A 26,154-nucleotide genomic window follows, 5' to 3' on the forward strand; every position below is an offset into this window, starting at 1 on the left:
CGTTGAAGCTTAATTAAGTAGAATCTGCTTTTGTAATCGATTTTTAAACCACTTTTAATAGAACTCTTTGTTCAGCGAATGTATTCGGTAAAGCGGTGTAAAGCGGTAACTCACATGCCACAGAAAGAATTCAAAGCAAATTAAACTTTATTCGCCACGATTTTCAGACCATATATATTAATCAATATTTAACTAACCAGTTGTTTGTAGAGTCAAATCTTCACAGCGAATTTCCAATTGTAGAATTTGAATCAAAACATTTCACAATAACCGGTTAAAAGTGTACCTAAAAATAATTAGAAAACTGAAATCTTAGAATACCTCAAATTATATTAATCAAAGACGGTTTCTAAAAAACGAACTGAAATTTGCCGCATCCACCAAAAATATCGACATCTTTTGACTTATTGAATCTGGAATAATGGATTAGCAGAGCAGGAGCACTCTCATCCAAATAAACCTACCTCGAATTTAGGCAAAACCTCTCAGCAGATTCACCCAACTGCATTAACCACTATTTGTTAACAAGTTCCCATCATGAATTCCGTGTCTCAATCGCACTTTCTTAATTCGATTTTGTAATTCAAAAATTTAGGTTATTTATGACATATGAATTATTGTAGAGAAGGGGCGACGATTTCCTGATTCATATTTCCAAACTCAAACCGACTAAGATCTGATTTTATATATAACATTTATTATCATTATTAATTTTTCGTTTACGATGTCTTCAAATCATACACACATAAATATTAAAATACTAATTTCAGTTTTCACAATTTTAACATCCATCTCTTGACCTAGATTATATTACTACATGCACGTATCGCCATGTTACATGTTCATGTCATATTCGCCCGAATCTTCGTCATTTTAAGTCATTATTATTATCAAGCCTAGATTTAGAGTTTGAAGCGGCAGTAAACGATTTTAAAAACTCGGTTTAAAAGTTATCCCAGTTTTTTAATACTCGCTGAAATTACACTAGAACATAAACCAAGTCTATAAAACCGAGATCGCGGGTTCAGCTATTTTCAGTAGTTTGAAGCTAACGCCGGGGTTTTGTGTCTTCGCTAGGGCTATGTCGTCATTGTTACACGTGGTTGCTAGGTGATGATATTAAAGCATGCGACGGATCATATAGTTGAGAATTCCGCCGTTGCGGAAATACGTCAATTCCACTTCAGTATCGAACCGGGCGATAGCTTTAAACGTTCGTCCGTCATTCAACTGTGAAATAAATACAGAGAAATAAATAAACATCATTCAATAAAATGGCTCTAAATCCCCCTATGACATCATCAAATCGATGTAGTGATATAGACCATTCCAGAAAAGATATCTGCTTTCTATAAATCCCCCTATGACATCATCAAATCGACGTAGTGATATGGCGCATTTGTGAAATGATGTCTGCCTTCCAGAAATCCTCCGAAATGAAATCAAAATGATCAACAACCTTTCAATAAAGATGTCTACCATCATAAATCCCCCTATGACATCATCAAATTGATGCAATGAGGTAGACACTTCCAGAAAAGATGTCTGTACCCATAAATCCCCCTATGACATCATCAAATTGATGCGATGATGTAGACACTTCCAGGAAAGATGCCTCCATAAATCCCCCTATGACATCATCAAATTGATGCGATGATGTAGACACTTCCAGAAAAGATGTCTGCCACCCTAAATCCCCCTATGACATCATAATCGTATTGCTTGTGTTTTAACTCACCTGTATATCGAGCGTCTGCTGCGGTTTAATGTCTTCGGGAATGTTAATCGTGAATCGTTCTCGTCCCGTCAACCCGAGCGTTTCGGCCGTCTCCGTGGCGACGTACTGCAGCGGCATTATTCCCATTCCGATCAGATTGCTGCGGTGAATTCGCTCGTAACTTTCAGCGATCACCGCTCGTACTCCCTGGCGACGACGCAACAATTAAAACCGTTGAAACATTCGAATCATTTTGAAATATTTTATACTCCGCTTTTGATTAATCTCACCTGAATCCACGGACCCTTAGCGGCCCAGTCCCGCGACGAGCCCGAACCGTACTCCTTTCCGGCAAGAATGATCACCGTTTTGCCGTCGTTACGGTAACGCTCAGCTGCGTCGAATACGTCCATCTAAAAATAAAACGGTTTAAATTTCAAAAATTTCGGTCAGAATCATGGCAATCACGACGAGGCGAGTGTCGAGGAAATACTTACAATTTGGTCGTCTGGAATATAAACGGTTTTCGGGGCTTGTTTACCGAGGAATTTGTTCGTAATTCGTATGTTGGCGAACGTGCCTCGAGCCATGACTGCGTCATTACCACGACGAGAACCGTATGAATTATACTCCCTCGGTGTTAAACTGTTCGCAATATAGAAACACATTTATCATTTATAACTTATTTATAAATTTATCAAGCGTTTTACTTAATTACGGTAACTTTATCAAATTGTAAACTCCTATGGCCCAGTTCCACAGTTCTGAGTTAAGATTTGACTCTTCGGTTAACTCATTAGAAATGAAATAAACTCTAACTCACAACTGTGAAACTGGGTCTAGGGGCTGCAGCTGTAGTTGTCAAAGGTTGGTAAAAGATAACCGGTGGATAAATATCATAGTAACAATGACGTTTTAATTGTTACTATGTAAATTATCCACTCGTTAACTTTAACCAACCTTCAAGCCACCTGCCTGTTGTTCAGATCCCATAGTTAATACTCACCCTGAGGAATGGTAAGGGAGAGAAAAGAGGGACAGAAATACTCAGTTTATAGGGAGAGGGAAGAGAGAGGCCTCACTACTAGGTAGAAAGGGGAGAGAGGAGAAACTAACCCTCTTGCTGCTAGGCAGAGAGGGTTAAGAGGCCAACCCCATTCCTGCTAGGTAGTGAGGGAGGGGAGATGATACTAACCCTCTATCTGCCAGGTATCTAGCCGCACAGCTATTACGCGCGATGCTGCCGGCTGGTGAAATGTGATCAGTTGTTACTGAATCTCCTAAATTCATCAACACGTAAGCATCCTCGATGTTCTTTAATCCCGGTACCTCTCGCGTCTAGAGAAAACAAATTACAATACAATATCAGTGAATTGTTGAGCGAGGCTAGAAACAGTTGATACCAGTTTGTTTCCCATTTCTGCCAAGGACACGCCGCCTAACTACCCTTTTTTAAAAATCATTATGAAGCTAACTATATGAGACCTGGCAGTTATAGAAATGAACAGATTACAAATTTTATTGCAGTTTACGAAGTCACTGATTAGGAGAAACAAGGTATCATTTCCTCGATAACAGACAACAAACTTAACTAACAGGCAGTTATAGAATTATGAACTGATTACAAACATTTTTTTTGCAGTTTACTAAAGTGACCCCCAGCCGATAGGCAGAAACAAGGTATCATTCTATTTTTGCCTGAGCATAACCCCCAGCATCTAGAGATCATCGACAGCCATTTAAACATTCTCGAAATAAACACAAAGACTTACCATGCCTTCGAAAAACGGAGGTGATTTAATGTAAGTTGACTTCGGATCCCATGGGTAGAGCATGCTGTCGGGGGCGTCTAACGAATTCCATCTCTCATTACCCTCCTGTTGTAAAATAGAACATCAGAACTTTATGATCAACATTTCTAATTTGTCTATGAATTGTTGATTAATCTAACTGGCTAGGCAAGGGACCGGGGGCTCACTGATCGCGGTGAAAACCATAAACCCATACCCTGCTTCATTTGTTATTATATTTTAAATGAACAGACAGGACCCAGTTCCACTGTTTGGAATAATCAAGATTTGACTCCAACTGAAAATGAACTAATCTTCATTCAGAGTGAACTCTACAAGTGTGGAACTGGATCCATTATTATTTTGATGATCACTGAATGATGAACACTTTGTTTCTACTTTTTCAAATTTTTACCTTGATTTTCTGATAGACCTCTTTAAACATTGCCGGAATCACAAACTCGTTTTCGACTGCCTGGATTTCATTTCGAGTCGGCCAAATATCCCTCAGATAGACGTCTTTACCTTCAGCATTTTGACCTACAATCAACAAGAATGAATTGAAATACTATTTTAAAATCTTAAATTAATTCATTAAATATATTTCATTATTAATTAATTTTGGAGTTAATTCTGACAGAGAAACTGGAATCTGCATCCAATTTATCCGGTTACGTTTGTCTCAATAAGTTAACATTGGTGTTACAGTTCCACAACTGGATCTGGAGTCAAATTTTCATCAAGGAAAAAAGAACCGGGTCAAGAGCCCAGATTACACTTAAGTCCAAAATGGTCTAAGGTCTAATGTAATTAGAACTTAAATGGTCTTAAGTTAATAGATAGGCTATAGAACCGAAATCAGCTTTGACTGGTCTGAAGTTGTTTGGTTAGTTATTATCACAGAACCAAGTTGTTAGAAAATGAACTTAGACTGGTCTTAAGTTGTTAGATTGGTTATAGAGCCAAGTTGTTAGATTGGCTAAAGAACTGAAATGATCTTCAATTGGTCACGAAACCTTAACTGTACAACTGGGTCTAGGTTTAACTATGAAACCGACCCCTTTAAAGACATATCTTACCGAGTGGCTCAGTTTCGAAGTCGATCAGCACAGTACCGGCGAGAGCGTACGCGATCACCAGCGGAGGAGACGCCAGATAGTTCGCACGGGTCAACGGATGAATCCTACCCTCGAAATTACGATTACCCGACAACACGCCGCACGCTACCAGATCACCCTGGAAACCGACACAACAATACGACGACGATCGATACGTTTAAATATATTCAAACATGGCCGCAGTGAACTATATAAACGGAAGACACAGTACGAACCTTTTCTATGGCGGCAGCGACCGGTTCAGCGAGCGGACCGCTGTTACCGATACACGTCATACAGCCGTAACCGACGACGTCGAATCCCATTTTCTCGAGGTAGTCGAGAACGCCCGATTGTTTCAGATAGTACGTCACTACTCCGCTACCCGGCGACAGACTGGTTTTAATAAACGGATTGATTCGCAATCCGGCTTCGTACGCTTTCTTCGCCAGTAAACCTAAACAGCAAAACAACCAAATTCAAGAAATTCAGTTTCCTATTTTCGCCATACATTTGTGACGATCACTTTGTTGATTTTTTTTGTTGACTTTTATCCAAAGGATTTTTTTGTTGACTTTATCCAAATGAAGACTTACAACTTATAAGTAAATTGAATCGGAAAAATAAATAGATAAATGAAGAAATCCCACACTTCGAATTTAAAATTATACTATCAAATTTATTATTATGAAACCACAACGTTTCGGCTGTTGACTAACAGCCATCATTAAGTATTTTAAATTCGAAGTGTGGGATTTCTTCATTTATAGTCTCCTATTGTTGCAAATTACGCGAAATTAGCCGTCTAAGTCGGCATATTTGTGACAATCACTTCGTAGATTTTTTTTGTTGACTTTATCCAAATGACGACTTACAATTTATAAGTAAATTGAAAGTGAAAATTTGAGATGGCTTCACAATAATGCGACGCCTTATCCAAATGATGATGACTTACACTTAGTAAATTGACTGACAATTACACAAATTGAGACTCAAAAATAGAGATGACTTCAGTAATGTGACGACTTATCCAAATGACAACTTAGACTTTGTAAATTGAATTCAAAATACAAATTGGGACTCAAAATTAGAGATGACTTCAGTAATGTGACAACTTAGACTTTGTAAATTTTTGAATTGGAAATATAAATTGGGACTCAAAATAAGAGATCGCTTCAGTTATGATACTAACCCGCTCCTAACATCACGGAAGGGTTACTGGTATTCGTGCAGCTCGTTATCGCCGATATGACGACCGCTCCGTGTTTCATCTTGTACGTCTGCCCTTCAAATTCGAAATCAACGCTCGACGACAGTTTATCCGCGGCAACCGCGAAACCCTGGATAAATAAACAAAACATTCACCAGATCAGAAGGACAAACTCTCCCCTAGAGAGAATAGGAAACTCTAACAAATCTGTTACCTTGAATCCTAACTTGTTGTTGAGGCATTGACTGAAATCGTTTTTCATGTCGGACACGGCGACTTTATCGTGAGGTCGTTTCGGGCCGGAGCAACACGGAACTACCGTCGATAAATCCAGTTCTATCACCTTGGAGATAAAATACGTACAGGGTTTAATTATTGTCACCAGAAACAAGAATCGACTCCTAAAAGCCACAACTACGGAGGAAGTCATAACTTTATATTATTATCAATAATAATAATAATAATAATAATAATAATAATAATAATAATAATAATAATAGTAAAAGTAATAATAATAATAATAGTAGGCATTTATAGACCAAATTTATAGACGTAATCAGTGCGGTCTACGATAAAGATCTAGCTATGAAACACATTTAAACTACTAGTAAAAGACGTGTTCTTTAAAAAGAAAAGTTTCAAGATGAGATTTAAGATTTCGTCAATTTCATTACAGTTACGAAGCTTTCCCAAGAGCTTACTCTAAGTAAAAGACGGACACAGAGTCTACTGTGTGTTCAATAAAATCATCACTTACCTCAGTAAATACAGGATCTTGTTCTGCGTTTGTATAATCCCTGAACATTCCGTTTGCTTTCATGTAAGCTTCGATGTAAGCTATTTTATCTTCGTCGCGACCTGTAAAAAAAAAAAACACGCTTTAATAAAAGTTCCGGTAAGTACTTCCGCGTCGAAATAGCCGTTTCAATTCATTGAAAACGCATTGTTTTCACGCGGCTATCCGAACCACGTCGCATTTAGGAAAACTTTTGAGAAAGCACGCGAGCGCGAACTTTTGTTCTCGGACTCACCGGTTTGACGGAGATATTTGATGCTGACGTCGTCGACGGGGAAATACCCCATTGTTGCTCCGTATTCGGGACTCATGTTTGAAATCGTCGCTCGGTCGGCGATCGATAAAACGGCGACCCCGTCTCCGAAAAATTCGACGAACTTTCCGACGACGCCGACTTGGCGTAGGTGCTGAAAATATTCAAACGACGTGAATAACTTCACGAATGACAGTTTGGCTTCAATTTGACTCCTGATTGAATTATAAGATATCGTCAAAGGTTTGTTTTCAAGAGGTTCCTTGTGCCACTCATCACCAGTAAGAACAAGACACCAACAATTTAAATTCCCTGATGAAATTATAAGATATCCTCAGTGAGAGCTGTTTCTTATCAACAGGCTGTTTCTTGTGTCACTCATCATCAGCAGCAAGAACAACAAAACACCAAAACATCCAAATTTAATGAATTTCCATGACTAGTCAGAATTCCCCGATTTTCCCTGCAGGGAAAAGTCGAAAAGTAAATCTGCAATTCCCTGATAACGCAGATTTCCTCCTCTGGCACTGGCGAGTGACTCACCTTCGTAATAGTAAGTACGACGTCAGTAGATGTTGCTAATTGCGACAATTTACCGGTGATTTTATAACCGATAACTTTAGGTAGCACCATACTGATCGACTGACCCAACATAACGGCTTCGGCTTCTATACCACCGACACCTTCAACACACAAAAACAAATCATTCTATTCTATTCTACATGACTGTAGTGAACTGATATAAATCTCAGTGTAGAGTTAACGAATAAAAACCAACAGGGTCCAGTTCCACAGTTCTGAGTTAAGATTTGACTCTGGGTTAAAACATTGAAAATGAACTAACTTTAACTCAGAGTTAACTGTAACTCACGACTGTGGAACTGGGTCCATTAGATTTGTAGTAAGTTTATTTCCTTCCTAACTTTTTTGTTCCTCTGAAGATGAGGTTTAGTTTTAACTTCAAAACTGTTTCTAGAAATCTACTGTGGCCTTTTATTTGTTAATTCTACACGTTTGCAGTGGATCTTGGATTGATGAGAGACCAGTTAAAGACCGATAGCTCAGGGCCCAGTTTCACAAAAAAGTTGAACTCAAATTTCTGATGTAATCGCCATTGGTTACTTCATGTTTTCGATGAGGACAACAATTCAAACTTAACCGTTTTAGGCTTAAACTTATTTGTGAAACTGGGCCTAGAACATAATTCTCTGGCGCGCCTATCAAAAAGAGAATATAACACCAAAGTACACTTACCCCAGCCGACAACTCCGAGACCGTTAATCATGGTAGTGTGCGAGTCGGTGCCGACCAGACTGTCCGGAAATAACAACCCTTCATCGCTCTCGAATACCACTCTACTCAGATACTCCAGATTCACCTGGTGGACGATACCGGAACCAGGCGGTACGATTAACATGTTCTTAAACGCGCTCGCGCCCCACTGTCAGAAAAAAAAAAAATAACATCCAATTAAAGATCTCCAGGACTAACTGCAGCCCATATTTGGAGTGAAGTAATAATCATGCTGCTGAACGAGATGATTTAAGGCTGGTCTTGGTTTGAGGAACCCCTCCAGACCATGACCAAATCGCAGAACTAAGATAGTTGTTTTTTCTGTGAGGGATTTTCAGAATAAAATAAAATAACATCCAATTAAATATCTCCAGGACCAACTGCAGCCCCATATTTGGAGTGAAGTAATAATCATGCTGCTGAATGAGATGATTTAAGGCTGGTCTCGGTTTGAGGAACCCTTCCGGACCACGACCAAATCGCAGCAGAACTAAAAGACGGTTGTTTTTCTGTGAGGGATTTTCAGAATAAAATTACGAACCTTTAGAAATTTGAATCTCTCGATGTTTCTATCGAATTCCAGCTGTTGATTACGTTTTAACGATTCATTGCTGAAGAAAACCAAAACGCAAAAACAAAAATAACGACACAGCACACGGATTCTAAAATAATCTACGATTCAGAATCAACGCGAATCGAAACACGTTGTTCATCGCGCGGTAGTTCACAGAGGAATACTGGTGGTGCCATCTAGCTGGCAAATATCTGTAAACAACTTTCTAACGCTACCCGTGAAGTAACGAGCAATTAAAATGTCAATCAATCGGTTTGTAAATATTAAAATGTCAATCAATCGGTTTGTAAATATTAAAATGTCAATCAATCGGTTTGTAAATTTACAAACGTTTATTAGAAAATTATATTTACGAAAGACAGCAATGTTTTCACAAACTCAGGTTTAACGTTGTAACCTTGAATACTTCCTGTACTCTTCGTTATATCAATTCTATAAAATTCAACCCCAATTTTTCACAGATCAGAATTCGAACAGAAGTCTACCGAGCTACGTAAACCGTAAGGAAAATTAGACGAGAAGATACACAATATCCGTGTACGATGATGACGAGAGAAATCCCACAATAACGAAGCCAAGATTGAAAAAATTCTATATCAGAATGATTGTATTCGAGGAGCGACGTTTCGGCTAAAAACTAAACAGCTAAACAACTAAAAAATAGTACGCCTGATGTTAGCTAACAGTTGTTAGCCGAAATGTCACTCTTCAAATATAATCATTCTGATATAGAATTTTTCAATCTTGGCTTCGTTATTGTGGGATCTCTCTCGTCTTAAGGACAATAAAAAGCGGAAAATAAATCGATTGTTGAAACCGTTCGACACGGGGTACACACCCGGTTAATGGTTGTCTATGATACGGACACAGATCAGCGTCTGCTGTTGTTGCCGTCGGCGACGATGACGATGATGATATTGGAAGACTAGATGATGTGGAGGTCGTTGCCGTCGACGACGGTTTGGCAGAAGTTGAATTGTTGACGATGTTGCATTTATTGCATTGTTGCCGACATGTGCCGATACTAGCGCCACCACCAGGATTAGGAGTGAATCGCAATAGACTGCAATAGATAGAGAAATATAGGGGGAAGTGCAGTGCATTCATCTGAGCGCCCAGTGCATTCATCTGAGCGTCAGTTCCACAGCCCGCCCAGTGCCCGTCGGTTCCACAGCCTGCTCAGTGCTCCTCGGTTCCACAGCCCGCCCAGTGCCCGTCGGTTCCACAGCCAGCCCAGTGCCCGTCGGTTCCACAGCCCGCCCAGTGCTCCTTGGTTCCACAGCCCGCCCAGTGCTCCTTGGTTCCACAGCCCGCCCAGTGCCCGTCGGTTCCACAGCCCGCCCAGTGCCCGTCGGTTCCACAGCCCGCCCAGTGCCCGTCGGTTCCACAGCCCGCCCAGTGCCCGTCGGTTCCACAGCCCGCCCAGTGCCCGTCGGTTCCACAGCCCGCCCAGTGCCCGTCAGTTCCACAGCCCGCCCAGTGCCCGTCGGTTCCACAGCCCGCCCAGTGCCCGTCAGTTCCACAGCCCGCCCAGTGCCTGTCGGTTCCACAGCCCGCCCAGTGCTCCTTGGTTCCACAGCCCGCCCAGTGCCTGTCGGTTCCACAGCCCGCCCAGTGCTCCTTGGTTCCACAGCCCGCCCAGTGCCCGTCGGTTCCACAGCCCGCCCTACGCCCGCTGACACCATCAATAATATCAATCCATAAGAAAATGATTGGTTTAGTTGTCAAATCATTTGGAATTTTTGTGCTTTTACAATTTGAAACGCTGCAGAAAACCGAAAGATTTGAGAGAACTGAAAGTCAGGGCTCAGATGATCATCAGGAGATTTTAATCAGTTTTTGTGGACTAGATCACGGTCGAAACCTCATTTTAATCCATTATGTGTCAGAAAACTTTCTACTTCTAAACAAATACTCTGAGTGCTGGGGCTGCACTCGCTGAAAGGTTGGTTTCGATAACTGGTGGGTAAATACCATACATTAACTATGAACTTTTATAAGTCAACTATCCACTGATTAACTCTAACCAGTTTTTCAGCAACTGGCCTACGGACTGTGTTACGCAGGAGTTATAAAATTAGGTCATTACAAAATATCTCGAGTTGGAGTCCAAAATTCGTGTTGCATAGTGAAGTCTAGTGAAGACTAGCAGTGTTGTTCAACCTCACAACTTAAGACCAATTTTAGGATTTAACTCATGACTTATAAACCGGGCCCTACATCCAGTTTCACTGTTGTGAGTTAGTGTAAACCACAAGTTAAAATCATTTCATTAACGATCAATCAAATCTTAACTCACAACTGTGGAACTGGGGATGCAGTTGGTCAAATGTTGGTTTGAGTCAGCCAGTGGATAGTTGACATAGTGACAATCTTAAAGTTCATTGTTACAATGGGATCGTTCATTTATTACGTACCAATAAAATTTGAATTTTTCAACCCCCCTGTACGCAAAATTGGCCATATTTTCATATAATACATTAAGCATTACAGTACGCAATTGCACTGACCCCTCCCCCCTCCCCTAATGCGTACGTAATAAATGAATGACCCCCATGATATTTATTATTTATTCACTGGTTGAAACAACTTTTCAGCAACTGCCGCCCTGAACATCTACTGTAAATATCTGCATTACACGGCAATCAATTAGAGGATTAACGTTGATTAAACAGGACTGACCTGCGAGCTACATCCACCTGCACCGAGTGATCAATAACTAGATCAGCCGGACAAATCGGGTTGATTTTCTGCGGGTCACCGCCCAGTGATTTCACGGCATCTCGCATCGCGGCGAAGTCAACCACAGCCGGGACACCCCTAAAAACATGAAACATGAAAAACATTAAACAACCACAGCCTGGAGCAGCCCTAAAACATGAAAAACATTAAACAACCACAGCCTGGAGCAGCCCTAAAACATGAAAAACATTAAACAACCACAGCCTGGAGCAGCCCTAAAACATGAAAAACATTAAACAACCACAGCCTGGAGCAGCCCTAAAAACATGAGAAACATTAAACAACCACAGCCTGGAGCCGCCCTAAAACATGAAAAACATTAAACAACCACAGCCTGGAGCCGCCCTAAAAACATGAGAAACATTAAACAAACACAGCCGGGAGCAGCCCTAAAAACATGAGAAACATTAAACAATCACAGCCTGGAACAGCCCTAAGAACATGAGAAACATTAAACAACCACAGTCGGGAGCAGCCCTAAAAACATGAGAAACATTAAACAATCACAGCCTGGAACAGCCCTAAAAACATGAGAAACATTAAACAACCACAGTCGGGAGCAGCCCTAAAGAAACCATAAAACTAACTATCATTCAATTGACTTCATTTCTGTAGAGAAAACTTACGTGAAATCCTGCAGTATAACGCGCGACGGGTTAAACGGAATCTCGACGCTGCGATCCTGATTCGTCTGCCAGTCCAAAATGTTATCCACGTCGCTTTTTTTCACGTGGAATTCATCGCAATTACGGACGGCTGACTCGAGCAGAACCCTGATCGAAAACGGCAGTTTACCTGAAAATATCGCGCAGAATCTGTTAACAAGCCCCTGAACAGAGTTAACAGAACTTCAACTTTTTTAATAGCTTTAAAATTTCCTTCATTAATTCAGTTTATTCTGAAGCGAAACTGGATTCAAAACCACCCAACTTTATCAATTTTTAATCAGTTAAGTTTCATTAAAATTTCTAACCCACTCTTTTTAAAAATAGAAAACTATTTTCATCTGAGTCCTTTTAAAAATTTCGCAATTTTATATTTGACCTCTTTTTGCAAAGTAATAAATCAATTTAGGCGAGCGAACAATGAATTTAGTTACGGAATAAAGATAAACCCTTGACTTACCATATCTCTTATCAGCTAACCGAGTCAGATTATAAAATTTCTGACATTTGTCTTTGACTGTCAGGTCGCTTATCAGATAGTTGTAAGGGTTGTCTGAAAAATACAGGCAGATATAATAGCAAGCTTGGGCATAGAACAGTCACCAAACCTGAACCTGAAGTCTGGATTACACTCAGTTGTCAGTTAGTTATCAAAATTGCATATTTAATATTATTCTGCCGAGTCTCAGCCTGCCTTGAGTTGAGAATTCTGATCAGGACCTTGCCAAAAGAAGGTTTAATTTTCGATTTTAAGAACGCAATTGAGAACAACCCACGTATCAGATTCGATCAGCAATAGTTTTTAAGATCGCCAAAAAAATGTTCAATATTGTACGATACATTTCCGGGTTTCGAACCCGCTTCGACTGACACCGATAGAAAAATTAGCCGCTATTATGGCATCAAAATCACCCTTCCAGTCAGTAACAGACCTCGAAACCACCACCAGTGCCTAGCTCTGATAGATATTATTCAGAAATGGCTAATTTCGAAATTTTATGACGATTCGTTCGCAAGTTATAGCACGAAAAGTGACCAGAATTTAGTGAATTCCTACCTGCTGTCAGAGCCGCCATGATGAACTTTGTACAAGTCACGAGCGCCGTTTCATTATCTCGCATTACGATAGATGGCGAACTCGTCGCCGTGCATATTTACTGACCGGGCCACGGGAACGGACCTGGATCACCGCATCTGTCCATCTAGTGACCGTGCGGGCCGGACAGTCTTAAAGCGGTTTAACTGACCAGTCCCACACCAATTTTATTGAATGCATCATTTTCACCGACCAACCATGTTAATTGTGCCAGGCCATCCAGTCTCCAAAAAGCACAATGCGCGTCAGCCAGACCAGGGGCCGGTTGCATAGTCATGGCTTAGACTTAAGTCTAAGACCAACTTTGTTCTATAGCCAATCTAACAATTTAAGACCAGTTTTAAGATTTAAGACCACTTTTGGACTTAAGTCACGACTGTGCAACTGGCCCCTGGAGTCTATCCCGCTATATATGACCACGACTAACTTCAAATCAACTGCCAGGAGAAGAGAAAAAACCCCAAAACAGAATGATTTTCTAAATAAATAAAATTTTATTCTTCTATAGAAAGTATATTCAGTAAAATGATACAAAAATTCGAATCATTTTAAACATTTAGATAAAAATATATCATTTTAACATTAATAAAAAGACACAGACACCAGGACTAGAATTACCAAATTCTTCAGACAGACACCGGAACCAGATGTACCCAATTCCCCAGAAACCGGAACCAGATTTACCCAATTCCTCGGACACCGGGACCAGATTTACCCAATTCCTTAAATATGAACAACAGAGATATAAGTTCAAACACTGCGTCGTGAATGCGCCATTATCTCCATAGTAACGCGAATAAATTTCATAATAATCGGTATAGTTATCGTCACGACGATGTACACGTTGTACGGAACCGGGGGCGTTGTACCGAACGGCCACAAATAGACCCCGCGTCGAGTGGCGTCGCGGAGATGATGTAAACCGATCCCGAGCGACGACATCCACGGCAGGTTCATCGCAGTACGAGAACTCAACACTAGCGCCACCACTGGTATCGATTTAGAACTATCGAACAGACGACATTTATCGCGAAAACGAAAAAACGGGCGCAATAAACCTAACGCTAGCGCCACCACTGGTATCGACGTCGAACTATGAAACGGACGACCTTTCCTGTGGAAACGTCGCATTTTCTGAAAGACAAAACTGAAAATTAGAAAAACCATGAAAATCTGTTTAGAAGATTTGATGGTTCTTAAATTCGTACCCGCAGGTCGAAAGTTCCGGTCGTGAGAACGTGATCTAAATCAGGGATAACTCCGAACAATAACGCCAGCATCGCCTCGACGACAATACTCCGACCGTTTAATTCGAAATTCAAATTATTTGCGACGACCGCCATCCACGCAAACGCGGATATCAGACCGTGAGTGACTTCATCGATCAACGCCGCTTCGTACGCGTCGCAATGAGACAACAATAACCGGTCGCCTAGCAACGCGACAATCAACGTAAAACCTACAAACACGAACGTACCAGGAGTTAAAGTCCGTTTCAATATTTCGGTAAAAATAACTCCCATGAGTGACTTGGATATGGACCGATAAATACTTTTGGTCGATTAAAATGTATCTGGTAACGTGAAATATGACGCGAGGATGACCAGATTAATGTGCGAACTAACGGCGAGAATGAACTCAATGGTCAGTGAAGCCAGCCTGTGTAACAGACTGTGCGCTTATCGAACTAAAACATTTTCAACGGTTTTTATAGGTTCATGCGTAGCGACGTGTAACAGGCTGTAACCCTGCTATAAATCATAGCGAAATCTTCCGTAATAGGTGTGTAATCCGTAGTGCAGATGTAAAAATCTGTGAGATCCGTTTTTTAATGAAATGTAACAATCTGCTCTACTGCTGTTACTGTCTGTGATTTGGCTCACTATAACTAAAAAAGTCTGTACGCCTACAATGCGGTGTGTTAATCTTGGAGAACCCCTGGCTCCAACACCGTGTCGTTGGTCCATGAAATAATTCCGCGCGACGCAGCGAATTTAGGTCATTTTGTAGACTGCCATTTTGAAAAAAAAACCGATTATTTCTGAGACACCGCTGCGCACTAGTCAGCGGAATCAGATGCAGCAACCAGATTTTCCCAACTCCTCAACAATCATTCAGAGATTTTAAGTTCAAACAATGTCTACACCGCCTCCTCTATTACGTGAATACGCCATTATCTCCATAGTAACGCGAATAAATTTCATAATAATCGGTATAGTTATCGTCACGGCGATGTACGCGTTGTACGGAACCGGGGGCGTTGTACTGAACGGCCACAAATAGATCCCGCGTCGAGTGGCGTCGCGGAGATGATGTAAACCGATCCCGAGCGACGACATCCACGGCAGATTCATCGCAGTACGAGATCTCAACGAGAAATATCTCCGCAATAAACAGAACGCCAGCGCCACCACTGGTATCAACGTCGAACTATGAAACGGACGACCTTTACCATGAAAACGTCTCATCTTCTGAAATATAAAAATTGAAATTTGAAAAAAAAATGATTATGAAAAGGTGCACCTACATCTACACCCCAGTGCGGTGTATGAATCGGTGATGGACTTTGTTAGTACACCGCATAGCAGTGTATTGACGCTATAACTAATTGGTTTATATCTATAATGAAAGATGGCTGCACTTGTCAAACATAGTCAAATATTAGTAACTAACAATACACCCAGGGTGCGATCTAAGCACTTGTCCGATTGCCCGGGACAAGTATATTCTCATCAGGGCAAGTAGGTTATCATTATCACTTCTCCCCCGGGCTAGTGCAATTTTATGACACAAAGCTTTTTTCCCACTCGATACAACGGATGATAGTGCCACCAATCGGACAGCCTGTGTGGGGCAAGTAGCTTTTGGAGCAAGTGGCTTTCATTCCTTAGATCGCACCCTGTACACCGCACTGCGGTGTAGATGCAATTATTCAACACACAGGGGTTGACTTTTAAAAATTATTTCCAGCACTTTCCAGACCAGTAAAACTGTTAGAAGATTTGATGGTTTTCAAATTCGTACCTGCACGTCGAAAGTTCTGGTCGTGAGAACGTGATCTAAATCAGGGATAACTCCGAACAATAACGCCAGCATCGCCTCGACGACAATACTCCGACCATTAAATTTGAAATTCAAATTACTTGAGACGACCGCCATCCACGCGAACACGGATATCAGACCGTGAGTGACTTCATCGATCAACGCCGCTTCGTACGCGTCGGCATGAGACAACAATAACCGGTCGCCTAGCAACGCGACGATCAACGTCAAACCTACAAACACGAACGTACCAGGAGTTAAAGTCTGTTTCAATATTTCGCTAACCGTTTCTCCGGTTGAAACGGACATTGCTTTTAGAATAACTAAACTTATTATTCTATAAAAATAATGAAATAAGTTTAACCGTCATTTAAGACATAAGTGTGTTCGATTTTAACTGAACAGTTGTCTTAAAAACGCAGAATTATAATTTTAGTGGTTCGAATTTATTTATTTCATGGACGCGGCCATATTTGATTTATTATCCAGTAGAGGGCGGCACGAGATGGTGAAATTCAATTCCAATTGCCTATATTGAGTTGGCGGGCCGGACGTAGTGGCGCGCGGTACTGCAGGTACACTGTCGCAGTGCACGGCTCCATGCCAACCGTGCGTAAACAAATGAAATGTCAATCAATGGAATCAATGAAAGTGACCGCAATTCACGACATCAGGTAAGAATATTCTAATACACTGTTAGTCCCTGTACGGGCGTAGTGCTAGGACTGGTCCCTGGGTTGAATTTAACACCAGAATTAATAACGGCACATCTGAAATGAATTAACTAATTCTCCACTATGGAACCGGGTCCGGTACTGTGTGAAACGTGCTCATTGTAACAAAAAGGCAGTGGTGGCTCTGCAATCTTAACACTGCGTATTGAAATACATTTCATATTGAGTTCCTAGTTATAACAGGAATATCCGTTTTTCCTTTTTAAAAAATCATAACAAATCACGTTAATTATTTCGCAAAATTTTTTAGATATACATTTTCGACGACGCATATATCATGATAAAATACCGATAAATCGACAAGATGATGAACTCGACCACATCGCGGCCATCGCAGAGTCAAATCACTGATACGGGTGACACAACAGAGCAAAAACATATAAACACAGAAACAACGAAACAGGAATCATCGTTTAAAAACAATGATTCTATAAGAGATAAACGGGATAGTTCGCTAACCGATAAGCCAGGAGATTTATCGTTAAACAATGAGTTTACCAACGATAAGTCGACAAATGATAAGCCAAAAGAACTGACGGATACCGCTGAGAACAATGTAAGCAATTTGGTGGCCGCAGGTTCAAACATGGCGAAATTACTTGTATCGGGAAATAGTGAGGAAACCGCATCAACCGGAACTAAGACAATAGCGAATTCTGAGTCTCCAACGGAAGAGGATCAAGCTGCTAGTCGCGAGGAGGGTGGTGCGGATGCGGTCGCCGAATCGGACTCGTCTAAAACCGGCGGCGTGAAAAAGAAAAAACCGACGTTGACCCCGGAAGCGCTGGACGCGGAGGTGCGACAACATTTGAACGTGTTACGGACGATCAGAGACGATATCGGTAACGATACGTGTCTCACGGCGATTAAACGCCTTTCCAGACTTTACTTTCTCAACAAAACGAGGAAAATTCGTAAATTAATTTGCAGTATTTTACTAGAGGATAATTTCGCAGGTTTGTTTTAGTTCCTGATTTCATCTCCTGACAATTTCGATGAATTTAATTAATATAATCTGTTTTGTTACCCTTCTCTGTCCGATTAGAAAATGTCAATTTCGATGAATTTAGTTAATATAATTTTGTTTGTAGATTTTTCGAATTTGTCTATTTCGTGTCTCCCGAGTCCAGTCTCCTCTCTCCATCTCTTCTCTCCTCTCTCCCATCCCTCCTTTCCTTACTCTTCTTTCTCCTTTGTCTCCTCTCTCTCCTCATATTTCCTATTTCACCAGGTTCTTTAACGCGGCTTCTAAAGCAATCCTTAAAACCACATTCGGTTATTCTATCGCGATAAATTACATATCTATGAATATAACGAATATCTTAATTAATTTTCTTGCTTTTTTCGAATTTTACAGATTTGGCGATCAATATTCTGAAAGTAGGCAACAACCAGGGCGTGTTTAGTTCGGATAAGATCTGGTTTCCTGTGTATTACTCTTATAACACGCTATGGAATTACACCGATGCATCGAAGGAGTTTGCTAACGTGAGTTTACCTTCCCTACCTTCCGGAACCCTAATATAGACCCCCACACAGGGCCACATCTTCACCAAGAACCTCAGTATCTGATGTACCACAGTATGGTTACGCTAGGATCGTAGAGCGACGGAGATCTCTGCGGAGAAAACCGCTGCCAGGACTGGGTGAACGAAAAGGGGTTCACCAAGAACTTTAGTGTCTAATCTGCCAGGAATGGGTGAAGCCCCACAAGGCCCCACCGGGATTTATCTCATCTCATCATCATGAACCATCACTTACCTGATGTTTACATCTACTTGTTTCAGCAACTTGCGGAGAAAGACCTCGTCAAACTTCTGTGTCTCAACCTAGAACACAAACCATATAAAGAAAACATGAGCAGCAAGGTAAGAACAGCTCCACATAAAATCTGACAATTTCGTCAAATTATTCATTTCGAATTTTATGCATTTTTCGTCGCGTTTCTTTTTTCTTTCTCAGAATGTTTACTACATTTTGAAATCGTCGATGAGTATTTTACACAATGTCTGCAGATCGCATGAAGCGCGGACTTTCATCGATTCGACATCAGTCATTAACGTAAGAACATATACAACAGTTGAACCGCGTTTGAAAACAGCGAACTTCATGTGGCACCGGAAGTGAATATTGTATTCGTTCGATTTTAGGTAGTCAGATTTTACATCAACTGCGATCGCGAATTTCTCAGCGTTTTATCAGCTCTTATCATCGCTTACCTCACCACAGAAAAGGACGTCGCCGAAAACGAGAGTTTACTCGTGCAAAACGACGGTAAGATTAAAAATCCTTTTTCAAAATTAACATTTTTAAAATAAATGTCATCGTCGATGATGTAGCTAAAGTTGATTCTAAAATCTAACTACGAAATGGAATGAAAACGGAACTACTTATTTCACTTTTTTAATGAGGAGACCTCTAAATGATTGTAAATATTTAGAGAAATAGCATTAAAATGAATCATTTAGAACTAAATTTCGTTATTTTGAAAATATCGAGATGTACGGCTTTTTGATTCTGCTTAAGTTAACTCCAAAATCCAACTAAAAATTTGAATGGAATTTCTATCAATGGTTCCTTGATAATAAATCTTAAGTTGGATGGCGGGTCGATATACTAAATTTCAATCAAGATATTCCAATATTTGTTCTAGATGTTATAAAGAAAGTAGTGAAATGGATGTCGAGCGCTTTGAAGATGAAGAATCATCGAATGAAAGGATTCAGTACGACAGAATTAGCGCAAGGTCTCGGAAAACTATCCGTGGTCGACGCCAACAAAATGAAGGTAAATGAAATTCTAAGAGCAAATCCTTAAAAAAATCGCGACTAGTACAATAACCACACTCAAACGTGCACGATGATCTCTAGGGTGAGATCGAAACGTCGTGTATTTTACATTATATATATATATATATATATATATATATATATATATATATATATATATATATATATATATATATATATATATATATATATATATATATATATATATATATATATATAATCCCGATAATCTTGTTTTTCGGCAAGGTTCTGATTTCTGATTGTTACTATTTCAGATAGTGGAAGCTGATGCTCTGCCGATTCTACAGGATATGATTGACTCTAAAACGGCTTCGGTTCAGCGATCAGCCGTCGAATTGCTGTGGTCGTTGGCGTTCGATTCGCATGTGAAAACGAAAATTCTCGAAATAGACGCCATCGTCAGCCGACTGGACGAGCTGTCCAAAACCTCCGATAATCAGGAAGTGAAAGATGCGGCTACCGGTGCATTGTGGGTACTCAGGAAGCGAGACGCAGAGGCAGGTACGTTCATAAACAAACATGTACATGTAACAAACAAACATGTACATGTAACAAACAAACATGTACATGTAACAAAAAAACATGTACATGTAACAAACAAACATGTACATGTAACAAACAAACATGTACATGTAACAAACAAACATGTACATGTAACAAACAAACATGCATAAACAAACATGCACATGTCTAGTTCTGTCTAAAATCAAATCAGTATTTCTTGTGATATAATAGCCACAAATACTGAATACCAGGAACTTACCAAGATTTCGCATCATTGATAAGTTGAATTTCTTCCTTAAGGTGTTCAATGATTTATTTGTTTTAGAAGGTTCGACTGGCGCCGGAGATGCCGTGTTAAAACCGGACACAACCAAAGACGGACATATTTTTATCAGTTATAACTGGGACAATCAGGAGACTATTTTGAAAATTCGAGATTTCCTGCGGGTAAGAGTTCAATGAAATAGTTTCTATTCTTTCTATAAAATCTCTCTCTTTACACATCTAGTAGTAAGATGCTAATTTCACGATATCTAGAATATTTCTGTAAGGCCTATACACTAAATTTCCGAATCAAATCCCCTGTTTCGCTCCCGGCAGGTGTGGTGGGTTTGTAAGGGTCACCGAAACAGAAAATCAAACGAAATCTACCAATCAAATAAATAACAGGGTCTCAATCCCTGTTAACTTTCTCCTGTACAGGCTGCCGGTCTGAAAGTGTGGATTGACGTTGACCACATGTCGGACAACCTGCTAGAATCGATGGCTTTAGCGGTTGAAAATGCGTCCATAGTTCTGATTTGCATGTCGGAAAAATACAAAGAAAGTCCCAACTGTCGAACAGGTAAACGATGATCTTCATATCTTAACAGGCTTAATAACAGTGAACAATCTAAAATAGAAAATCGAGGGGCTACAGTTGCTAAAAGGTTGGTTAAAGATAACCGGCAGATAAATACCATATAGTAACAATGAACTTTTAATTGTCCCGATTTAACACAATCTACTGTGGTTAACTCTAAACAACTTTTGAGCAACTGGCCCCTGAGTTTTAGCGCTGCTTAAGAAAATATAGCCAATCTGTTAGATGCTGTAAAACAAAACAAAGATGGCTGCCTATAGACATTAACCTTTTATATCATTCCCCAAATTAACGATGGCCTTTTAAAGTTTGGAGACATATTTTTTGGTTGATTAAGCATGAATTCTTCTAAAATGTTTTACATACGGATTTACACGATAAAGAAAATACGTTTTAAAATTTTATAACTTACCCACAGCTAAAGTTTATCCATCCCCTGATCTCTGATTCCAGAGGGCGAATACTCGTTTCAACAGCGTAAACCTCTCATTCCGCTACTGATGCAGAAACGTTACCGCGCAGACGGCTGGTTGGGGGCGCTAGTGGGCATGAAACTCTATCTGAACTTCAGCAGCCCGCATCTGTTCGATACGATGAGCGAGAAGTTACTGAGCGAAATCCGTAATAAACTCTCTCTCGACGAAGTGGTCATTCCCAAAGAAGGTATGTATATATATATATATACCAAACTTACTCTCTCATTCAACCTAACACAGTAAACAGAAACGTTTATTAATTGCATCTTAGGATTTAACAAATTCAACAGCATTAGAAGCAGCAGCAGCAGTAATGCTGGTATCTGCATTTTATAAAATTGTAGTTATCATCAGGTTTCAGTTTCATTAAACAAAAAAGTTTAAGCTGAACTGGTTATAAAAGTTTGAATTGTGTTGTCCTCTCAAAATATGAAGTAACTCAATTCATTAAAACAAAAATCAATTTGAGTTAAACTTTTTGGTGAAACTGGCCCTCCAGGCCGGATAGGTGATGCTGATACTGCTTTGTAAAACATGGCTTACCATGTCCTGAGTGATTGCTGGCAACTATCGACTATTCGAAGCCGCTTGGCAGCAATTTTGTTATTTGTAATTATAGAATTTTATTTACCACCAGGGATAGCGTCATTACAACCATCATCTTGATTACAAGTTGAATTCTGGGGTCCCCTCATTTTGATGCTACGACGTTTTCTAGTTTGAATGCGTGGATTTTTTTTCAGTATCGGATCGGGTCCATCACGTGGCGGCTAAACCATCATTCAGTTCACCCCCAGCAGCAGCGGCAGCAGCAGCAGCAGCTGTAACTGAGGTTGAAACGTGGACGGAAGACGACGTTCAAAACTGGTTAAAAAACAACAAACTAAAAACGTAATTATAAATTACTTAATTATGAATGAATTTAGTTTCTGGCCTTGACATTTATCTATAACTTATAATTTCATCTTTTATCAGTATCAGTTTCTGTGATATCATTATTCCTCGATATATCAGAAACGTTTTGTGTCTCGTACAAATCAAGGAGAATTTTATACTCACTAATTATATCTCATCTGCCGTCTCGGGTCTCTATTTCTTCACAGCATAGCGGACGCGTTTAAGAACATCGACGGACCGAAACTGATCTCAATGCAGAAAATACGTCACGAGGTAACAACACACAGATCTCATAGGAAAATTAACTAAATTTAACTTAATTAAAAATTAACTTAATCTAAAATAAATTACGATGGCATTGGACGCTGGACGAGGTGAATTTGAATGTTTGATTTATTTTTCTTTCATTTGTTTTTTTTAGGCTGCGAGTTTTTTCTATGAAAAACTGGAAAAATCGTTCGAGATGGAATTCGTTGATATTCTCAGTTTCATCTCAGTTTTGGATAATCTCAATCTATAACGACATGAAAATTTCAAATCAGTGTCTGAGAACGAGTGAGGGCCCCGGTGATGATGAGAAGACGACTTGATCTCGAAGAAGCCGCGATCCACAACACAATAAAAACGAATTTTCAATCTTTTCTTCAAATTTACATCAATTATATCTGTTAAGTTAAATATTCATTCAGATTATGAAATAAACAGTCTATTTTTCTTATTGAAAACAAGTTTTTTTAAAGATATTTCACCATTAATGCACTACATGAAATATCAAATCAGTTCCATCAATTCGATGATGTCATAGATTCTATATTATCACAATTACGTCATAGTGTGATGGAAACGTCGTAAGTTACAATAGTTACTTTCACAATAGTGATTTCAATCAGTTAATTCTAGACCAGCTAATGTAGCTAGTTGTTCATCGATTTCATCAGTTTTTCTCTTTTCTTCAGCTGTTCGTTTTCGTAGAGCGACGCGTTCTGCTTCATGCCTCATTTTCTGTTCATTTTCTTCACGACGTTGACGCTTGATTTCGGCTTGTTTCAAAATACTTTTCATCGCGTTCATGTGTTCTCGGTCGGTTATCACGTAACTGTGTTTTATCAAACCGGCCAGGCTTGAAAAGTCTTTTCGAACTTTTTTCCGCAATTCAGGTGTCGTCACAACCGGTATTACAGAAAAGCAGGCCTCCTCGATTATTGTGACGAATAGATTTTCACTAGTTAACTTGCTACACATACTGTCCCATGTCTCTTCATCTAGATACAATATTCTGTAGCAAGACCTCTCTACGGCCATACCACGTGATCTTTGTATACCGCCGACCGCGGGGAATGAATCGGGGGTGCAGATTTTAACACCTTTCAGTTCCCTTTCTAATCTGTCTTTGTAATCGAGTGCCCGGTCGCGGGCCCGATCGTCGCATAGTAAACAGAAGTGATAGGTTTCGTAATGTAGCGCTTCGGGAAGTTCAGCTGCGGCTCGGAAATCTTCTGCAAAGAGTAAAAGAAGGAGGCATGGTTTTTTTTTACATACAAGAGGTTTGATCTCCCATCAAAGAAACTCGTGTCAGGCTGGGTAAATTTTCCAAATCTTTTTAACAAAGGAACAAGATTTATCCTTATGCCTTAAATAAAATCTGTATTTTTTATCTTAGAATAGGAATTTCGTTTGATTTTCTGATTTGGTGTCCCTTACAAACCCAACAGTCCTGTCGGGAGCGAAACAGGGGGTTTGATTTTTAACATGTATGTCTTACCTAGATCTCTTATCGGTTGCGGCTCAGGCTGAAATTATAAAAGGATATTTAGATCAACTCAAAAAAGAGATTTCCTCTTATTTCACGGTATCGTGGACAGCTCAGCGCCATCGCAGCAAATGAAATATTTTCGAGCAAAAAAATTTTTACACAACATATTCTATTCTAGCTAAGATGCAGTTTGTTTAAAGTGAGTTACCTGCACCGGTTCGGTGGAAACTACTAGATTATTCTGTTTAGCGAACACCGGGTCGACTGAAACAGAATATTGAAAATGTTGAATTTCAACGGAATTTTTAACAACAAAAAAACAAGTTTTTATCACCACTTTTTACCTTGACCTCTGATATAGTCAGCAATTGTTTTTTCACCAATTTTTTCCAAATTGATGATTAGTTTTTGGTAATTCTTGTTTTTCGGATCTATCACCATCTGCCTCTCCAGAATATCAAATAAATCGAACATATTTTTACACTCATCTCGATCTCGAGCGTACAAATTATCGTGGAAAGAATTTTTCAAACGAACAAATCCATCATCATTCAGATTCATGTGAATATAATCTCTTAATTCACTACAATGAAATAAAATACAATTTTAGTGTCCATCATATTCAGAATGTTTCTGAAAATTGTATACATGCCAAAATAGCTCAGCCATTTCTATACTTACGGATAGGAAATTCCCTGCTCAGTAGCTCCGGTCTAAAAATCATAATGAATTAATGTTACTGTTATGACAAGAATGTGTGAAATGTCATATTTTAGTTAATTGAGCTTGTTCCCTGATCCTGCAGCCACTGTGAGAAAAAATGATCCAGCCATGTGTCCAGTCACTGAGACAAACTAATTGGGCTGGCTTGTGCCATGTGTCCAGTCAATGAGACAAACTAATTGGGCTGGCTTGTGCCCTGTGTCCAGTCACTGAGACAAACTAATTGAGGAGGGTTGTGCCCTGTGCCCAGTCACTGAGACAAACTAATTGAGCTAGCTTGTGCCCTATGTCCAGTCACTGAGACAAACTAATTGAGGTGGCTTGTGCCCTATGTCCAGTCACTGAGACAAACTAATTGAGCTGGCTTGTGCCCTGTGTCCAGTGACTGAGACAAACAAATTGAGCTAGCTTGTGCCCTATGTCCACCCACTGAGACAAACTAATTGAGCTGGCTTGTGCCCTGTCTGCGTCCAGTCACTGAGACAAACTAATTGCCCTGACCAGTTACGATTTATTTAGCTAATAGTTCGTTCAGTAAACATTCTATGAGACAATTATTGAGCCGCCTCAAGTCGCGGCTACATCACAAACTACACCTATAACTTTTACCCACCGGTGGGTCAGCCGGTCTCTACTTACTTAGTAGATAGAGTAGCCCGTCTACATAACGGCGTAGGCGTCACCGTCCGAGACAAACTGAACAGAGATCTGGTTGAACAGACTTGTCACAAAGTGAACATATTTCGATAGAAATCATTAATATATATACAATATTGCATGACCTTACCTCATTCAGTGTTTGTGTATCCCGATTATTTAAGGTATATCCAGATGGAATAACTCTTTGCGCTGCCGGATGATCGGCCATCTTGTATAGTGGGGATTTCCCTGCTAATGTTTATTGGAATCATGGATAGATGGCGTCTGCATCAAAAAGGCAACTCTACGAGTCTAGTTGTGAAGCAGAAACCCGAACGCAGGGTGATTTTAATATAGAACCGGTTTTTATCAATTATCTGTTGAATTAAAAACATTTTCAGTTTGCAAAGTGAACAAGTATTATTCGCAAAATACGCAAATGATTTTTAATTGAACAGAATTTTTATGTTTTATCCAAAAT

The 26,154-nt window shown here is 39.9% G+C and overlaps 5 protein-coding genes across 7 annotated transcripts; 1 reads left to right on the forward strand and 4 right to left on the reverse strand.

Annotated features, from left to right (window-relative positions):
- Positions 1–701: 701 nt before the first annotated feature.
- On the reverse strand, positions 702–13,236 carry LOC141913832 (cytoplasmic aconitate hydratase-like). Of its 2 annotated transcripts, XM_074804994.1 has the most exons (21): positions 13,195–13,236; positions 12,598–12,690; positions 12,099–12,267; positions 11,413–11,550; positions 9,569–9,793; positions 8,698–8,767; positions 8,118–8,304; positions 7,407–7,546; positions 6,846–7,017; positions 6,572–6,672; positions 6,029–6,157; positions 5,797–5,944; positions 4,841–5,061; positions 4,587–4,743; positions 3,923–4,047; positions 3,490–3,594; positions 2,913–3,055; positions 2,215–2,362; positions 2,008–2,130; positions 1,739–1,924; positions 702–1,230 (listed from the first exon to the last, which is right to left on the reverse strand). In XM_074804994.1, exons 1-21 carry the CDS (start codon positions 13,211–13,213, stop codon positions 1,120–1,122), a joined length of 2,910 nt encoding a protein of 969 aa, XP_074661095.1. In that variant the 5' UTR covers positions 13,214–13,236; the 3' UTR covers positions 702–1,119. The 2 variants fall into 2 exon arrangements, with proteins under 2 accessions (XP_074661095.1, XP_074661096.1); XM_074804995.1 differs by lacking the exon at positions 9,569–9,793.
- Positions 13,237–13,738: 502 nt separating this feature from the next.
- On the reverse strand, positions 13,739–14,769 carry LOC141914076 (transmembrane protein 267-like). Its single transcript, XM_074805353.1, has 2 exons — positions 14,442–14,769; positions 13,739–14,367 (listed from the first exon to the last, which is right to left on the reverse strand). Exons 1-2 carry the CDS (start codon positions 14,754–14,756, stop codon positions 13,984–13,986), a joined length of 699 nt encoding a protein of 232 aa, XP_074661454.1. The 5' UTR covers positions 14,757–14,769; the 3' UTR covers positions 13,739–13,983.
- A 563-nt stretch (positions 14,770–15,332) lies between these two features.
- On the reverse strand, positions 15,333–16,733 carry LOC141914078 (transmembrane protein 267-like). The gene is made up of 2 exons (XM_074805354.1): positions 16,258–16,733; positions 15,333–15,704 (listed from the first exon to the last, which is right to left on the reverse strand). Exons 1-2 carry the CDS (start codon positions 16,582–16,584, stop codon positions 15,363–15,365), a joined length of 669 nt encoding a protein of 222 aa, XP_074661455.1. The 5' UTR covers positions 16,585–16,733; the 3' UTR covers positions 15,333–15,362.
- A 135-nt stretch (positions 16,734–16,868) lies between these two features.
- On the forward strand, positions 16,869–23,244 carry LOC141914074 (uncharacterized). 2 transcript variants are annotated; one of them, XM_074805351.1, is made up of 14 exons: positions 16,869–16,949; positions 17,260–17,965; positions 18,367–18,497; positions 18,797–18,877; positions 18,972–19,070; positions 19,160–19,283; positions 19,663–19,796; positions 20,074–20,320; positions 20,652–20,770; positions 21,026–21,167; positions 21,639–21,848; positions 22,405–22,552; positions 22,765–22,831; positions 22,980–23,244. In XM_074805351.1, the coding sequence occupies exons 2-14, from the start codon at positions 17,314–17,316 to the stop codon at positions 23,076–23,078; spliced, it is 2,253 nt and encodes a 750-aa protein (XP_074661452.1). In that variant the 5' UTR covers positions 16,869–16,949; positions 17,260–17,313; the 3' UTR covers positions 23,079–23,244. The 2 variants fall into 2 exon arrangements, with proteins under 2 accessions (XP_074661452.1, XP_074661451.1); XM_074805350.1 differs by having other exon boundaries at positions 20,649–20,770; positions 22,980–23,243.
- LOC141914075 (uncharacterized) lies at positions 23,219–25,916 on the reverse strand. Its single transcript, XM_074805352.1, has 6 exons — positions 25,822–25,916; positions 24,993–25,024; positions 24,656–24,894; positions 24,520–24,575; positions 24,321–24,348; positions 23,219–24,054 (listed from the first exon to the last, which is right to left on the reverse strand). The coding sequence occupies exons 1-6, from the start codon at positions 25,900–25,902 to the stop codon at positions 23,441–23,443; spliced, it is 1,050 nt and encodes a 349-aa protein (XP_074661453.1). The 5' UTR covers positions 25,903–25,916; the 3' UTR covers positions 23,219–23,440.
- Between the last annotated feature and the right edge of the window lie 238 nt (positions 25,917–26,154).

The sequence above is a fragment of the Tubulanus polymorphus genome, chromosome 12 (genome assembly GCF_964204645.1).
Source record: "Tubulanus polymorphus chromosome 12, tnTubPoly1.2, whole genome shotgun sequence".
Classification (NCBI taxonomy): domain Eukaryota; kingdom Metazoa; phylum Nemertea; class Palaeonemertea; order Tubulaniformes; family Tubulanidae; genus Tubulanus; species Tubulanus polymorphus.